The sequence below is a fragment of the Labrus bergylta genome, chromosome 21 (genome assembly GCF_963930695.1).
Source record: "Labrus bergylta chromosome 21, fLabBer1.1, whole genome shotgun sequence".
Taxonomy (NCBI): Eukaryota; Metazoa; Chordata; class Actinopteri; order Labriformes; family Labridae; genus Labrus; species Labrus bergylta.
Genome location: NC_089215.1, coordinates 16,632,811 through 16,649,447, shown reverse-complemented (window position 1 = coordinate 16,649,447; position 16,637 = coordinate 16,632,811). Strand labels below are relative to the sequence as shown.

The following is a 16,637-nucleotide window of genomic DNA, read 5'->3' as shown; positions in this document are numbered from 1 at the left end:
AAACATTTTAAAGTGGAACTCTCTCAGAAATTAACATCCATTTGTTTCACCTGCCAAAACTTTTTTTTAAGTCGGATTACACATTTGAAAAAATATTTAGAAAAATGATACTGGAAAAATGTTTCACCAAAAATAAACACCTATTCATGCGTTCTTAGGTCATAATTTAAGGAGAGTTAAATCTTCTATTGTACCTCAGATCAGTGTTATATTTTTAAATTTGCCTCCTTAGATGGAATAACATTGCAAACAACGTCTTGAAGAATTTCCATTGTATCTGAGGACGATATAATAAAGGGAGACATCCTCTGGTGACCATGACTGTCAAAAATAAATATAGAAAGATCAACGTTTTGTCTGAGAGTAGGGGCGTGTCCAGGGGGTATGTGCCCCCTTGCAATCTGATTGGCCACTCCATGTGCCACCTTAAAAATCCTGAACTCCTTTTGGCTATTTGAAACCGACCATTAAGGCTTTTTTTGCAAAAGGCTGATCCTTGTTTTCTTTACATATCAGTGTAGCACATTTTATTTTGTTTGTACTTAAATTGTAAATAAACACTTTGAACATGTATTTCATAAGGCAGGTGCATAGGAAAGTAATACACACTGTCTAACTTATAAAATACATTAACTGGCAATGTTTGAAACATTTCCACCTTTGCATGAGTCAATGCCCCAGATGGGCCACCCCAGTCAAAAAAGTCCAACACGCCCCTGTCTGAGAGTTAGAATTCTCTTCAGTTTTTGTCTATTAAAGGGTCACCAAAGTCCTTAGAAATGATCCTCTGTGCAGAGATATCTACCACAGAGTTCTTAGAGACTTCTTATTTCAGTCACCTCCCAAAGTTATCATTTCAAAGCCATAAATATTTTCCTCATCTAACTGTTTACCCAAGATATCAGACATATCGAGTTTCCTGTTAAGCCGGACAATCACTTCCCCATCATGTTTGACATTCTTGCACACACCCATACACTAACAGTCATGTTTCTCTCTTCCCTTCTTCTCTGTAGGAGCAATGTCTCAGTACAGCATGCAGTCGATGCAAATGAAAGACATTTCCCAAATGCCATTGCAAAGCAATGACTCCATGCTGGACTCCTTTTTCTCAGGTACTGCTGCAGCATCACTTTAATTTTTTCTTAAAATCCCAACAAGAATATGTTTATCTATTAATACCACCTGCATTTGTCCAACAGATGGGATGATGATGACCACACAGCGCACGGAGACCAGCGGCATGGTGACCCGTCAGGTTACTAAGGAAGTGGTTCAGAGGAGTGTCACGGGAGGAGCCACCGTCACAAAGAAGATGTTCTATGAGTCTTAAAATCGAAATCAACTGCACCAAAAATGAAACCCGAAAGGTCCAACATGACATGAAAACCTGACATTCTCTTTTAAAAAGAGTTAGCTTCAGAGTGCTCATCATGTGATCATTGCATGTTTTAATATATATACATGAGATTCTGCAACCAAAAAAAATGATTTCATTTATTAGATATTTGTCCTGTCTGTTACAAAATGTGGCTCCATACATGAGGTTTATTTGAACATTTACATTCATTTTCACTGTTGCTTGTGTTTTGTTTCACTCCTGTTTGTTTGAGCATGTCCCTTTGTTTAAGACTTCAGTCCCTCTGTAGGTTTAGAGCTGGAAACACTCTCTGGGCTTTAAATCAGGCCTGCACACACCAGTAATCTGACTTCGCTTCAGTAATCCAAAGTGACCTTTCTCTTTGTTTCCAATCCTCCACCTGTCTGTAATCGACGTGTGTGTGTGTGTGTGTGTGTGTGTGTGTGTGTGTGTGTGTGTGTAACGTGCAGGAGAGATTGTTTTGAAACGTCTGTGTGCATCAGCCAAGCGTTTTTATCCTGAGTGATCAAGATTATAAAAGCAAGCGAAGTGTATTTGGGAGATTTGTTCATAGTTTTGTATTATATTAAAGGTTTTTTTTCAAGCATATTTAATACTTTCTAAGGTTTTTACTCTAGCAGACTGACATAAGATTTTATGCCAAATAAAGAAACTCATAAGTCCTTTTATACTCAAAAAAGAAACACACTGCTTTTGGTAGATGTTCTTTATGTTTGCTCACTGTGCATTGCATTATGGGTAGGTTGATCACCATTCACCGGTGAGATCTTGATATTTTATAGAAACAGCATACAAAGACGGAAAGATTGTATTTGCTTCCATGCAATTTTCTACTGTATTATGGCTCATCGTGTTTGAGCGGGTATTTTAGTCAGAAACATCTGATGAAGATGAATGGATGAACTTCACACCAAAAACACACATTTAAGTATTCTTGTACTTCAGATCAACGTGTATCAATGACTCTTTCTCTGCATTGTTTCTTCTTCTTTTTTTTGGTTTGTCAATTCTATTGCACTTAATAAAGATTGAAAAGAACACGTGTATTCCTTTAAATCTGTGACCACTGAAGAGACGTTGGAGATTTTACATTTAATTTATTGGAGCTTTGATAGCTGAGTATTGCACACATGAACAAATAAAATAAAAAAACAGCTGCAGTACCAAGCTCATGCCTGACACATGTTTTCAGGAAGCTTGAGACTAAAGTAGCAAAGAGTAAAAGACTCAAATCTTCACATGCATCGACTCGGCCTGTGTGCGATCACAAGCCCTCAGCAGCTGCACTGTCTCTGTGCACGGAGGCTCCAGTGAGTGGCTTTCACTTCTACAGTGCCTTCATGCTCTCATTTCATATGCATCGATCCAAATATCACCTTTGTGGCATATAAAACAAGCACCTTTTCAAACTACTCGATTGAAAAAAACAAAAAAACAGTATGTTGTGTAACGCCAGCAGCATTATTGATCTCTAAACTCTGTTTTTGATATCCTGACATGGGTTACTCTATCCCATATTCCAATGTCTTCAAACTCATATGACTAACATCTGAAGCCAGTATCAATATATGCACATGTGTTTTCCTGCAACTTACAGAGGCGTCTACGTCTCTTTTTAAGTTGAAATGTCCTAATGCCTACTCTGAAAGTAACAGCCCAAGAGGACACAAACATAATAGTCAGTGTTTTTCAAAATGTACACATGCACTGCAAAATAGGAACAAATCTCTCAACACAGGTTACATGTGAAAACATGCCATATTGATTTCAACGTAAGGGTTTTTTTTTAAGGTGCATTCAGCCACAAGCTGTAGCCAAAGTGTGTAAGATCATCTGAGCAGTCAACAGACTGAATCTTTTGAGCGTAAAGCCTCCTCTAATCAACATGTCAGGAATGTTCAGTCATCCTTTATCAGTCAATACCTACCATGTGGAGTTGTCGTGATGCATCCCTGGTTTTTAGCCGACACTGCTCGGTCTCCATGAAGGCAGAGGGACAGGAAGTGAAATGCAGAATGATGGGGGCTACCTTCCTGATCTCACAGGGTCCGCCACAGAAAGGTCCTGACTTTGAGTCCACAAACAGTACTTTTAAAAAAAAAAATTTATTAAGTAACAGACCAGAATAAAAGCCCAGACTCTGCGGCTTACTTGGGATCAGAACTGAGAAGTGACTGGTGTATTTTAAGCAGCTCAGTTCCAGAGGCAGGGCCCGGGGCAGAGGCATGGCTGTCTGACATCTGCAGGCCTTATGGCCAGCTCTTTGACCACCTCCACAGTTCCAAACAATGGGTACAGTACCTCTGTGAACTTCTCGTTGTAGGTGTACAGATGGGAGCGCTTCTCAACATCGTAGAAAGACAGCTGACCTTGCTCATAGTCAAGGTACACCCCAACCTTCCTTGGCACCAGGCTCTGCGACAGCGAGTTGGAGGGCACAGTCAGAGCTTTTAGATCCGTTCCCCTCTCCAGACGAAGAGTCAGGTAGCCTGAATCTGTGTTGAGAGAGCAGAAGCCATGCCTCACAGCCGAGGCCTTGGCCACACCGAGCCGCCAGTCCCGCTCGCCCACCTCCACCTCCCAGTAGTGACGTCCGCTGGCGTAGCCTTCCTGGCCCACAGCACACCACCAGCTGTCGAAGCGCTGCTGGCAACGTGGGACGTCCTGGCGCTCCAGGCCGCACCTCATGCGCTTTCCATCGTCGGAGAGGAGTAGGCCGGGGTTGGCGGTGTCTGAATCCAGGGTGACCTCCTCTGTGGGGGGTAGAAGTTCACGAGGTAAAGATTACAAGCTGTAAATTATGAAAAAAGACTTCAAAGAGGAACAGAGATGATCAGAACAGGAAGTGTTTTGTCATACCTGCAGCGTCGCAAATCCAATTCCACACTGCGGAGACAAGAGAAGAGTTCTTAAAAACAGGCATTTTTATATCAACCATGTGTGATGTCAGAGGAGCCTGCGGACCTGAATGTTCATAAAAGCTGTTATCTTATCTATACACCAGCCACTAGCTGTTGTTACGAGTCGAGCAAGAACAATCAGAAGTGAGCCAAAGAAAGTGAGGAAATATAAAGAAGTGTTTTTTTTAATATAATCATTATAAGGGTAGATGACACAAAATGTTCTTATGCAAAAAAAAATTGTTTTTAATCATATGAATCTACAACTATTGAGTAAAGATTAGAAGATTTCTGTGTTGTTCATTTCAACAGGAGTCAGGATTTGAACTCACCACTGTGGGGGATGTAGCGGACAGCGTCTGTTAAAAGAAAGTGAAAAAAGCACTTATCATCCTTCTTCTAAATAACACGCTGCTATCTAAAGCTGCATGTCTGCACGATCAATCAAACTTTGGACCCTGATTACTTCTAATGGAAATGACTCGTCACGCTTCACGCCTGCTTCAGAGTTTGATTAAGTCAATAGTGCTTCTGTGTTAATCAATAGCTAATTCACACGTTACCTACGACCGCTCAGCCTCCTGAATGCTGACAAGACGTCTTTATAATGTAATGATGTTAAGAGCTGTGTGTGTGTGTGTGTGTCGCTTTCAGAGGTTAAAAAAATGAGTTTAAAAAAAAGAAAACGCACCAGTCCTCTGGCTCCTCTGCTTTCTCACCAGCCATTGCTTTGTCACATCCTCCTAGACACACACACACACACACACACAATCACACACACACACACACACACACACACACACACACAATCACACAACAACACGTAGAGACAAAGCAGGCCAAGGTGAGCTCTACAATGTGATAAAGAGATTAGTCTGACTGGGTTTCATAACAATACGTAATGATCACACCTCACTCTGTGGAACTGATAGCATCATGACAATGTTGTTGTCAAGCCGTCCTAATCAAATAGAACTCTGTAGACTGCTTATCCAAATCACACGACATATATTCAACACCAGCTTAACAAGGGCTGTAATGTGACAGACCTTAACAGAGCTGTCAGCGTTCAGCACAGCCAGCGTGATGAGCTCCATAGCCGGGAGCAGGTTAGGCAGACGGCCCCTCTTCCACTGGAACTCCAGGTCGTCTAGCATCATGAGCACCGGCTCGCCTGGCCAGACGGTGGGCTGGAAAGAACCAGTTTAAGAGTCAGGGTTAGACAATGACATGTTTACGGCGGGCTCATAGCTCAGGCGCATTCTTCTGATGATTGACAAGGACATGGTCAGGCGACGTCGTGTTTATGAGGTGTGAAGAGGGAGCTGGGTCAAGACTTTTAATCACAGACGAGGAGGAACCCACTCCATTAATCACCTGAGGTCTGCTTTTGATCTCCCGTGCCCACTCCATGATGACTCTTTTGTGGGGCCCCATGTCACACTCCCCCCCAGACTCCAGGATGCAGAAGAGTTGTACCCTCCAGTCTTTCTTCTCTGGTTTCTCATAGTGGTTTTCAGACTGCATGATCCTCGGCTGAACAAGAAACACACAGACAGAGCTGCAGCAATTCACCAACCACGCAGTGTGCATACAACCTGCAAATATTTGATTCAAAGCATGTTTATGCATGAGGCAGGAAGGCGTTGGGGTTGGATCATGCTGTTTTTCAATTTTAATTTAGTCATTTTGCATACATTTATCTAAATATCTTTTGCAATCGATATAAATTAGTAGTGCCCAGAATTGTATTTGTTTTTCTTTTTCAGTACTTTTCATACTTCCATTGTGAACACATCTGTTACATTTGAGATCTGCATAGTATACTCACACTTTACTGATATAATGTACAGAGGCCATAAGATCACATACAACCACACGTTATACTTGACTCTTTAATTCCAGTGATAAACGAGAACATTCCAGTTGTTTCCCTGAGATCTCCACTTGTTTATCTTGTTATCTCAGGACAACTACGCTGACTTGTCCCTGATAACTACATCATCTCAGCTGTTTTCTCCGGATCTTGAGAAATTAAGGGGTTAACACAGCATAAACCAGCGCTGTTAATAAGATAAATAAGTGGACATCTCATGAAAACAAGTGAAATTGACTCGTGGTCGCAGGAAAATGGAGTCAAATAAAATGTATGGATGTGTAATATATCACTCGTCAACCCACTGTTTTTAAAATGCTGTTTGCTTCCCGACATTAAAGTAAAGTAAGACCGATTAGAAAGTATCTCTTAAATCAGGTTATTGCAAAACGTAGTACCAACTGTGAACCACACGTACCTGCGCTCTCTTCTCCAACACGCCTGACCACTCCACTATGAAATCACGACACACACTGGCCGGCCAAATGTCCTCACCGGTCCAGATGTGGCTGAGGATGTTTGACCTCTAGAGGAGAGGGAAAAGATCATGTAAGTGAAATGTATTGATTGATTGATTTTTTTTTACTTTTTCCTTCATCTGTAGTATCATCCACCAACAGACTTCATACACATGATTAATATTCAGCAAAAGACACCAGAGAAGGAACATCATTTACAAATAATATAGAAAAGAAACATCTTGACATTTTTCCAAGGGTAGAGAATAAAGCGTTAAGCATCAAAAATAAATTACTTCTCCCTTTCTCAGGCTTTTAAACACTGATTTCAGTTTTCATATTCTCATCATGATACATTTCAGACAAAGGTGAAAAGGGTCGTTCTTAACTTCTCCTATCTTAAAACATTCACACAACTTTTTAACGAGATATCTCCTTCACATTCATAAACAGAAATCAACTTTCTTATTGTGTTCTGATTGTTAAATGATAAGTTATTTTGTATTTCATCTTCCTAAAAAAACAACAACATGACGCTCTGTAGCCCCTACAGAGCTGAAGGTGTATCCCTCAAAGGAGAAACCTTATTGATTGACCTTATTTTAAGAGATCAAATAAACGATTCCACAATCTTATCATTTCAGATTTTCCCATCATTCATCCAGGAAGAAAAAAAAACATATTGCCCTGAGCAGCCAAATTAGAAAAAAAAAAAAAGAGAAGAGGAATGCCCTAAAAGACCTTGTGCAGGGAGCTTATCTCTATGGAGACTGATTCTCCTTTGTGCTGTCGTCTTCCTGATCCATTATTCACAGTGGTTGATGCACAGTCAGCATGGAGTTTTGTTTACTATCAGACACCTTTTATATCTATCAAACTTTTTCAACGACAGACCCCGACATGCAAACTCCGACCTCATAGATGCATGTTTGTCAGCATCGTGCAGAAGTGGAGAAAGGAATGTTTACCTGGCAAATTTTGTTGAGTTCTCGAGCCAATTCCATGATAAAAACCTGACTCTCTGCCAGCGGCTCCTTTTTCTCATGTTTCACTCGCTTACGAGACTCCTGTAGCACAGAATCAGATGATAACAGAGGAAACAAAATCAGGACATGAAGTACACAAGTTGTAACAAAATGTAGCACAGATCTTGTGGCATCAAATGAGTTGTTGACCGTACCTTGAGTCGGATCTTGAGCTTTTTGGCCGGTTCGATAAGGAACTGTAGGCAGTCCTTCATCATGCTGGCAGCTGGTGAACGTGGCTGATGCCCTGTGGTACAATAATAAAAAGCTTTAGTACGCTGGCACACATTCACTCACTCAAGGGGCTGAGATGAAGCTGACTGTGCTCCCCTCGTCCACACACAAATCGATGAGGGAGCAGAAATAGCTAATTTATGAGAGGTGGCAAAAGGTACGAGTGCGTGTCAAGAGAGAAAGAGAAAAGCACTGCAGAACTTTCCCCCACAGCTCTGCACTCCAAGTCCACAGAGAACTCATTATGAGGCGGTCTGAGCTATCACTGGAGGAGGAGGAGGAGGAGGAGGAGGAGGAGGAGGAGGGGAAAGAAGAGGACCCACGCATTGGTAGAGGAGTGAAAAGAGACAGCCCACCCACTCACTCAGCACACACACAAAAAAAGACCCAAGAGAGCTGCAAAGGGACAAAACAATGTCCTAACAGGCAGAAAAAAAAAATACTGCATGCTCACTGGATTTCCTGATGTGTGTGGGTTGATGTGTCTTGATCACGGCCTTGAAATTGGAAATTTATTCCCAAGGAGATGTGAGACAGCAGTGCGGAGCATTTAAAAAAAAACAAAAAAAAAAACACTGCGGAGGGTGCGGGGGATCGTTGGACCGGTTTGCTGTTGATTCAGCAGTCCGCCCCTGCATCCCGGTTTGATGCGCTGAGGGGATTTTGCTGTTCTCTCTGTGATGAAGAGGTGGCAGCTAAGCCAAAAGGATGCTTGGTATTGACTTTCCAAGGACTGAAGAGGGGGGGAAAAATGGAGGTGGTAGTTTGAGAACTTTGGCAAGAGACAAAACATCCAAGCCAAGAGTGTGTAACCTTATTATCTAGTGAGTAATAACACCCTGCTGTGAGATCGAATGAAACACGCATCAAAACACGGATGATTATGGTGGATATGTCTTTGGTGAACCTTGTCACAGAGTCACAAGTCAAAGCTGTCCACATACGTGTGTCCCAACACGTGCTGTAGAAGAAAACATGCCTCGTGCCATTGAGCCTGTTAAATAATTAAGATGATACCTATTGGATATGTGAGACACGCGACTTGTAAAACGCAGAGTAAACATGGGGACAAGCAGATTCCATGACATGAATTACCCAAACATTATCATGAGAAGATGTCATCCTCACCTGATATGACAGAGAGGGTGTTCTTGTTTTGCAGAGTGTTTGGTGGCTGAGGAGCTGCGCGCGGAGGAGCTGGCAGATTAAGGGAAATCCAGGATTATCATCGGTGATCTTGCTGTGCAAACACAAGTAGTGACTTTCTATATTGGGACTGATGGACCAACCTCTGCCTGAAAGCAAAAATACAAAACAAATAGGCTAGTTTGTAGGCTTACAAAACCATAAAACACAAAATATCACATAATAAAGGGGATTTGTGGATTTTTCTTCACTGAATGAACCTTAGAATAAAATAATATGCCTTCGTGTAAGGCTGTATCTTCTCTGATATCTTGTGTTGTTTTTTGGAAATGCAATGCAGGCGAACAAAATAATAATATCTATTTGTTTTTTTTCCTCCAAGAAATGGACAACAACAGCAAAGGCAAACAATATCACTTGATTGGTGACACCCTTTTTCAGAAGCACGATGAAAACTCAAATTGTCTTCATGCGACAAAATAAATTGTAGTTTTTACCTTCTTAAATGACGGGTTTCCTTTGCTCCGCTTCTTTTGTGATATTTTCGTCCAAACTCTGACTCATTCAGCTGTCCGCCTTCAGACACTCACATCCACACACTGCTGCATCCTCACTTCATCTGCGGACCCAGAAACACAGCGCGGGCTTTAATGAACCACCGAGCTGCAGTTTGAAGGAGGAGCCGCTAGAGGTCGCTATAACGTCACTACAACCAGGGAGTCCGCAAATGGCTTTTTTTAATGAACGGGGGAAAAATGGCTTTAATGGCTGTATATAAATATTTTGCAGCAAAATTCTTATTATTATCATTATTAATATTGATCTCACCAAAAACAGTGGCCTACAAATGAGGGCATCTCTAAAAGGGACAGCACCTGCCTTATCTCAGGCTTTCTCTAATCTAGATTTTACGCCTCCAAATTTATGGAGAAGCTCACAAACAATTAGGGCTATTACTTACTATTAGGCCTAAGTGTCTTTTTCAATACCAAAGTCAGTGCTTCAAATGTTTATAGCGTACTGAAACACACACGTACGCCGAATAGGCTATATGAGAAAATTGAAAAGGGAAACACAAATTCTGAATGTAGACTATATGTATATAAAAAGTTTTTAGCAGATAGAAACTTAAGTAAAATAACTTCTTCTTATGTGCAATACATTATGTCACATTTCATCGTAAAGTAACTAATCCTTCTTTGACTGATCTTTCAAGGTGACAGGAAGTCATAGTGTTTAAAACATTTGGTGAGAAACTGGAATTCATTCACTAATACTTGTTGATCATACAGGTCTGGTTCTGTTTAAAGGATGTTGTTTAGTGCTCATGATGGATTCATGTCAGGTCTAAAGTTAATATAACATATAATAATATAAGTGTCTCGAGATAACATTAGTTTATTAACTATACAAATAAAGATTGATTGATTGATTGATTGATTGAGTGATTGTTTGATTTATTGTTTGTTTGATTGATTGATTGATTGTTTGTTTGATTGATTGATTGGTTGATTGATTGATTGTTTGTTTGATTGTTTGTTTGTTCGTTTGATTGATTGATTGATTGATTGATTGATTGATTGATTGATTGATTGATTGATTGTTTGATTGATTGATTGATTGTTTGTTTGATTGATTGATTGGTTGATTGATTGATTGGTTGATTGATTGTTTGATTGATTGATTGTTACATTCTTTAAATACTTGTGGTATTGTTGCACAGTGTGAAATAAAGCTTTGTGACCTTTAAAAATCCAAACAAAAAAATGAGCTCATAGTTGGAGATAGCCTATAAGCCTAAACTGAGTCTTCGAAGGTATCATAGCTACACCACATTAATTGTGCTATTATTCTCCAGATGTGTTTACAGTTCAGTTCTTGCAATAGCCTACCAGTGAAGTACTCAAATAAATATTTGATAATTCAGTATTTAAATATTGTCAACGAATTACAGTGGGCTCAGTGAGTTAGCTAGTAGAATGGTTATAAGCATCTATGTGGGATACTTTAAGGACAATATTTGATGGGGCCTTAGCCTGCATAACATTGTTATTGAAATAATTTAAAATATCAAAACACCGTGAGAGATATTAGCTAGCCTACTTTTTCCTGCATGACACATAATAGAAACGTATGCGACTAAAATTTGGCACGGCAGCATAAATCACCATAACACCGACTCTGTGGTGGGTGTTTGAGACGTCTTATTCTTGGCTTTTTTTTCCCCCCACACAGATATTGAATGAGTGTTTAATCCTGTCGTTGTGTTTGTGTCTGGTCTGTTGGAATGGGAAGGTGTGTCGGTATGTTTACACGGAAGTGAGATTAAAGCGCGTCTCGTTGAGCTTCAATGACAGCAGAGGCTTGCATCACAGCTGGTAACTCAACATGGCACCAAAAGACCCTCTCCTCGGCACTCTCAAAGGTAGGACTGCACAACAGAAACGAATGATCTGCAAACCATCTGCTATTAGATCACAATATTTGTCTTTTATATCCAGTTTTGCTCGTTTCATGGCTCGCCAAAACAAACAACTGTCTCTCCGTCATTTGACTTCTATATCTGCAAACAACAAACGCATCATTATCGTCGTCATTTACACGAACCTGCAAGGTCGTGTGTCTTTTCTTTTACCGTGTTGACGTGTGTAATGGTGATGTAACACGGGTTGCATGTAAAACGTGTATTTGTATAGCCTACAGTCAGTTTGCGTGGTGTTGTGTTCCTTTCAGTGTGTGTGCTGAACCTGCAGTCAGATGGAGAGATCGTGACTGACTCCAACCCTCACCTCGCTTCCTGCTGTGAGCTTCTTGAGCTGGTCCTCAGGAAGGGGCTCCAACGTCAGTATCCCCATAATATCATGTATTTTGATCAGTTACTTCAGTGTTTCTTTATATCAAATGAAGCCCATATTTTATACCCATGTGCTTAAATGTCTGTCATTGTTGTGCAAGGACAAACCATTTTTTGTATTTTAATGTCTAGATGAGACATGATCGGAAGTCGCTACTATATTTGGACCGTCATTACAGTAAAGAGTGAGCTTGTGTTTGTTCTCCCTGCAGAGCCAGTTCTGAGTCTGGTACACAGAGACTACTGGCACTGTTTTGAACAAATACCCCAACAAGATACCTGCGGCAGGTAAAACCAACCTGCATGGATAGTAGTTATCAGATACATTACATCAGGGATGGGCAACTTTGGTCACGGCCAGGGCCTCATTTAATTAATTCTCCCTGCCAAAGGGCCAAATTGTAGTATACGAAAACCATCAATTATGAATCAATTATTAAAAAAATCAATTATGTCTCAAATTTAACTCAACATATACCAGTGATCAAATATTATTATGGACGTATTTCTGGTTTTCATGATTTCATGGCAGATTTTGTCACATTTTCTTCATGTTTCCAATTCATTGATATGTAAAAATTGACCTGAGGGCCACATTGAGGGTTGATGGGGGCCGCATGTGGCCCCCGTGCTGCCAGTTGCCCACCCCTGCATTACATTATAAATAACTATGCACTGCAAGGAGACACAATTTAATGCCTCTTATTCCTGCTGACATGCACACGTGTGTATGTGTGTGTATGTGTAGGCTGTCTGCTCTGTCCTTGGCAGTGGAGCAGACCAGAGTCTGCAGGAAGCTGCTCTCAGCTCAGGGCCGAGGTCGCTACCTGCTCAGAGTGGCCCTCAGCCGCAAGGCTCTGCCTCAGTTCATCAAACACCTGCTGCATACAACCAGAGTCCTGGAGGTCAGATATATGAACAAGATGCGTTCTCTATTTTGCATTAACAGATAGATACATTTCCCTGTGACTGTAAGGTGCCATGGATAAAGTGTTCTTCACATGTATTCATTTTTAACTCTCTCTAATAGACTTTAAATGGCGTCTGTTCGTTCTGTGTTCATACTGTTTTTCTCCCCTCAAGTGGTACTGCCCCCAAATGTCCATTCTCAGGAATGAAGAATTTTTGGGTGGGTGTTTTTGATCTCACTGTCTTTCACTTGATACTGAGTAAACCCCAGGAAATCTTTGTCACCACTGCTACTCAGCTGGCAAGATAAACAATAATGTTCTGCCTCTTTTAGAGCCTTTTATGTCGCTGCTGCTGGTCCTCTCTCACGTGGACTTCAAACTGGACATGGAGGTTAGAGCAGCTTGTTTATTTCAAGCATTGCAAGTGTCCTATGTGTAAAAATCTCAAGACTTGGAGGATATTACTTAAGAACAAAACCTTGATTGCTTAAATGCCAACTATAATTCACATAAGGCTGTATATTTTTTTTTAACGAATTTAACAAATGACTGCAACTTGGCTCTTTTAACAGAATTGCAGTTTTCTGGATGAGAGCTGGCTCCTACCGGTAAGAAGCAGTCATTTCTGATGAGTAACTCATGGCAACACTGAGACAGTCTGATGACATCTACAAATGTATCGTGCTTTTAATTGCCATATGAGCCCTAAAATCGCAACAACAAAAAATCCAGCATGCAGCAGGGATTGCAACAACAGAAATCAGTCACGGAATAATGTGAGAATTGTCCTGTTATTTTATGTTTATTGTTCCAGGTGTGTGAGACGTATGAAGTAGTGCCCTGTCGGGAGATGGGGATGGTGTTGAGGTTTGTGCCTTCCACTCTACTTTCATGATCACACATGTACATTCTCAGAAACAGGTAAGTCCATGCATGTGTTTCTGTGTCTGTGTCGCAGGTATCTCAGTGGACGTGTCTTCGTTCTTGAGCTGATACCTGGTAGTCAGGCTCATGTTGACAAGTTTATCAGTCCTGGCGACGTCATTGATGAGATCAACGGCACCTCACTGAGGAATTCTAAAATTGGACAGGTACCTTAAGCACACAGTGTTATACATCCAAATACCAAGCTGTGACATTAAGAGACATTGTGTTCCTATATGTCCCACCACAGTGTAACTGGTGTGTTTAAAAGTCTGTACCTGCCACAGTGGACTTTTTTTTTGCAGATGTAATACTTTTTTTATTTCAGTACTTTTTTTTTTGCAGATGTAATACTTTTTTTTTTAGTACTTTTTTTTGCAGATGTAATACTTTTTTTTTCAGTACTTTCTTTTGCAGATGACACAATGTGGTTTAACATAACTACAGAGAGGATCCTTACAGAGTTAAACCTCTTTGTGCGGCAGTAGGATGTTTTTTGTAGGGTGCATTTTCCTTTAATCATTTCATTACAGTCATGTTGTGTCTGATCTTATGATCCCACTCGCCCCTTCCATTCCTAAATCTGTAGAAGCAGATTTAGGAATGTATATATTAAAAAGGAAATAATCTTCAGAAAAGGTAAAGGGGTAATAATGGATTTGAAGTGTCTAAAAATGTAAATTCTGGTTGGCGTTTTTTGTTTTGGATTTTGAAAACTTCAAAAAGAATCAGAGAATCGAAAAAGACCAAGTACTTTGAGTTTTCTGTTGTATCTTTCATCACTACACTGATTTACACAAGTCTTATCCCGTTCGTTATCATCGTTAAAAGCTGCCACAACTCAACATTTTGCCAGTCCAGCCGTGTTAGGAAAAAACAGGCGGTTCCAGTAAGTTTAATGATATCTCTGCTCAGCTCCAATGTCCCTGCAAAAACACACAAGGGTGATTCCATACGGGTAGCCAATGGTGGCATGGGCGCCCCTTGAAATCTTGATGGCCACCTCAGGTGTCAGATGTTTGAGCAGAGACCACCCCAAGAACGTACATTTGAAGAATGAAACGTAGAGAAAGAATATGTTTCCATTATCTACTGTTACTCAAAAGTTGACGTGATAAGTGCAGACAGAAGGGGTAAATAAGTGTCCTTTTTCATGTGGATACACACAACACACCCCTGACACCATGTCAGTGTGAGCAAGCATGCACAACACTAGGACCCTGACATGTGAACTGTGTGTATTGACTACTTGATAAACATCTCTATGAATGTTTCACATATCTGTTTCGTGTACTCCCAGGTGAAGTTAGAAAACACACATCTTATAATTGTATCATTACTTGTAGTTCAGTGACAACGCAAATTGGTCCCTATAAGCACCCAACCTGAGTAGTGGTCTCATCAGCACCTTTGCATGTATGTGCATTGTAAACGTGACACATTGTAGATATGTTGAGACCACATCGTCATACTAAACAGGTAGAAGAACAGTGACAAGGGATTTTTTGAGCCAATCTAGAACATTGGACAAATCACAGCCTCATTATGACAATATAAAAAATAGATTTACTTTCTTGTTTTTCACCATAATCAAACATTTTATTACATTTTCTACCCCGGACATTTTCTTTGTTTTCTCAGGCAGGAGTTGTTATGTCTCGGCTGAAGGGCTGCCCTCTGTCCATCTGTGTTTTGCGTTGGCGGGCTCAGGATGGAACAGTGTTTAGACCCCTTATCAAACCTCTACAGGCCCTGAGGATAGAGAACCCCACCCTTCAACTTGGCCCCGCTCCATCCCAGCAGTGTGCCACCACAGAGCGGCAATCTGCACCATCACAGTGTCTCAAAGAAGGGAGGCAAGTTAGTTAAATCTTTTTACTGTGATTTCAAGATTATTGAACAGGAATTTAAGCCCAACTATTTTCTCTTGCAGGATTGTGCATATAGTGCAGTTTTTGGGCAAAGCAAACATAGGAATGGTAATTTGAGTCTTTCATTCAATGAACAGTTCAGTGTAATCATGTGTTTGTTAATCATAACACTAATACTTATATTACTTCAGAATGGAGGCAAGGAGGTACTGCAGCAAGTCATCCCGCAAGTTTTACAGAAAAACCTGCCAAGCAAGGTAAAGAACCCACTTGTGTTGCAGGGCATTGTTGGATTCAGTCATGTCTCTAGGGATAATTTCTTGTCAATAACATTGATGTTTAATGTCTTGCAGGAGGTGCTTCTTGACCTGAAGGAAACACATTTGACTTGCACAGACAGAAGTAGTAAGCTGGTAAGTCATGTCTATGAAAATCATGACTGTAGTTATGTTATTGGTCAATGACACATTTTTGGTTTCCTCAGGAGCTGTTTGACTATCACTACCCAGAGATTTCATGTGTAGGGAGATTCAGTCAACATGACTACACCATATTTGCCTTCTGTGTGGCGTAAGTATAAATTATACTAATTACACACCTCAACAACATGCTAGTTGTTAAATTAGTTAAATTAAGAACATTCTGGCCTTTTCACCCATCCCTCTGTAGTTTGAGTCAACATGCATTTTGTGATGAAATACCTGAGTCAGGTATTTCTTAATGCCAAATACAGATGTCATGTCAAGACATGATTGGTTGTGTTCACAGAGACTCCCCAGAAACCCCTCAGTCCACAGGCTTCTGCTGTGTGGCGCTCAGAGCCAGCACTATCAAGGACTGTGAGGACATAGTCTGCCGTATAGGTGAGGCAAAGCATTCTACAGCCAATGAGTCGTCACGCAAACCAGATTAAGTTGTTAAAAAGATGTTATCTTCATTACAGCTACTGGATTCAAGCATACCGAGTGGTTTGTATGACAGTCACCCAACATGTCTACTTGATCCTTGGGGAGGGCCTGTAAATAAACTTCAAGTGTTAAAAACAGAATCTTACTCA

The 16,637-nt window shown here is 40.7% G+C and overlaps 3 protein-coding genes across 7 annotated transcripts in view; 2 read left to right on the top strand and 1 right to left on the bottom strand.

Annotated features, from left to right (window-relative positions):
* The window catches only part of itgb4 (integrin, beta 4), a 29,126-nt gene extending 26,707 nt beyond the window's left edge, over positions 1-2,419 (top strand). For all 3 annotated transcript variants that reach the window (XM_065949788.1, XM_065949787.1, XM_065949786.1), the window contains 2 exons: positions 1,017-1,115; positions 1,203-2,419. In XM_065949788.1, the coding sequence (XP_065805860.1) occupies positions 1,017-1,115; positions 1,203-1,333 (230 nt within the window). In that variant the 3' untranslated portion in view covers positions 1,334-2,419. The remainder of the gene's footprint in view (positions 1-1,016; positions 1,116-1,202) is intronic.
* Positions 2,420-3,478: 1,059 nt separating this feature from the next.
* On the bottom strand, positions 3,479-9,664 carry zgc:194990 (uncharacterized protein LOC568410 homolog). Of its 2 annotated transcripts, XM_020640097.2 has the most exons (11): positions 9,518-9,664; positions 9,003-9,169; positions 7,796-7,887; positions 7,584-7,682; positions 6,576-6,683; positions 5,659-5,817; positions 5,331-5,471; positions 4,973-5,024; positions 4,614-4,640; positions 4,241-4,267; positions 3,479-4,134 (listed from the first exon to the last, which is right to left on the bottom strand). In XM_020640097.2, the coding sequence occupies exons 3-11, from the start codon at positions 7,856-7,858 to the stop codon at positions 3,575-3,577; spliced, it is 1,236 nt and encodes a 411-aa protein (XP_020495753.2). In that variant the 5' UTR covers positions 7,859-7,887; positions 9,003-9,169; positions 9,518-9,664; the 3' UTR covers positions 3,479-3,574. The 2 variants fall into 2 exon arrangements, with proteins under 2 accessions (XP_020495753.2, XP_065805862.1); XM_065949790.1 differs by lacking the exon at positions 4,614-4,640.
* A 1,573-nt stretch (positions 9,665-11,237) lies between these two features.
* On the top strand, positions 11,238-16,628 carry si:ch211-250n8.1 (uncharacterized). 2 transcript variants are annotated; one of them, XM_020640135.3, is made up of 16 exons: positions 11,240-11,445; positions 11,754-11,861; positions 12,087-12,162; positions 12,623-12,779; positions 12,958-13,003; positions 13,118-13,176; positions 13,358-13,393; positions 13,600-13,652; positions 13,744-13,876; positions 15,351-15,565; positions 15,643-15,688; positions 15,772-15,837; positions 15,934-15,993; positions 16,065-16,150; positions 16,349-16,443; positions 16,524-16,628. In XM_020640135.3, the coding sequence occupies exons 1-16, from the start codon at positions 11,409-11,411 to the stop codon at positions 16,556-16,558; spliced, it is 1,308 nt and encodes a 435-aa protein (XP_020495791.2). In that variant the 5' UTR covers positions 11,240-11,408; the 3' UTR covers positions 16,559-16,628. The 2 variants fall into 2 exon arrangements, with proteins under 2 accessions (XP_065805857.1, XP_020495791.2); XM_065949785.1 differs by having other exon boundaries at positions 11,238-11,861; positions 12,007-12,162.
* The last annotated feature ends 9 nt before the right edge of the window (positions 16,629-16,637 follow it).

What these genes read in the sequence shown, in the direction of transcription:
- si:ch211-250n8.1 (XM_020640135.3), top strand. Translation starts at nt 11,409, where the DNA reads ATGGCACCAAAAGACCCTCTCCTCGGCACTCTCAAAG. An exon ending in GGAATTCTAAAATTGGACAG is followed by an intron (nt 13,877 to 15,350) that starts GTACCTTAAGCA and finishes TTGTTTTCTCAG; the next exon opens with GCAGGAGTTGTTATGTCTCG. An exon ending in CAGACAGAAGTAGTAAGCTG is followed by an intron (nt 15,994 to 16,064) that starts GTAAGTCATGTC and finishes TGGTTTCCTCAG; the next exon opens with GAGCTGTTTGACTATCACTA.
- zgc:194990 (XM_020640097.2), bottom strand. Translation starts at nt 7,858, where the DNA reads ATGATGAAGGACTGCCTACAGTTCCTTATCGAACCGGCCAAAAAGCTC. An exon ending in ACGCTGACAGCTCTGTTAAG is followed by an intron (nt 5,025 to 5,330) that starts GTCTGTCACATT and finishes GTGTGTGTCTAG; the next exon opens with GAGGATGTGACAAAGCAATG. An exon ending in GCAGAGGAGCCAGAGGACTG is followed by an intron (nt 4,641 to 4,972) that starts GTGCGTTTTCTT and finishes TTCTTTTAACAG; the next exon opens with ACGCTGTCCGCTACATCCCC.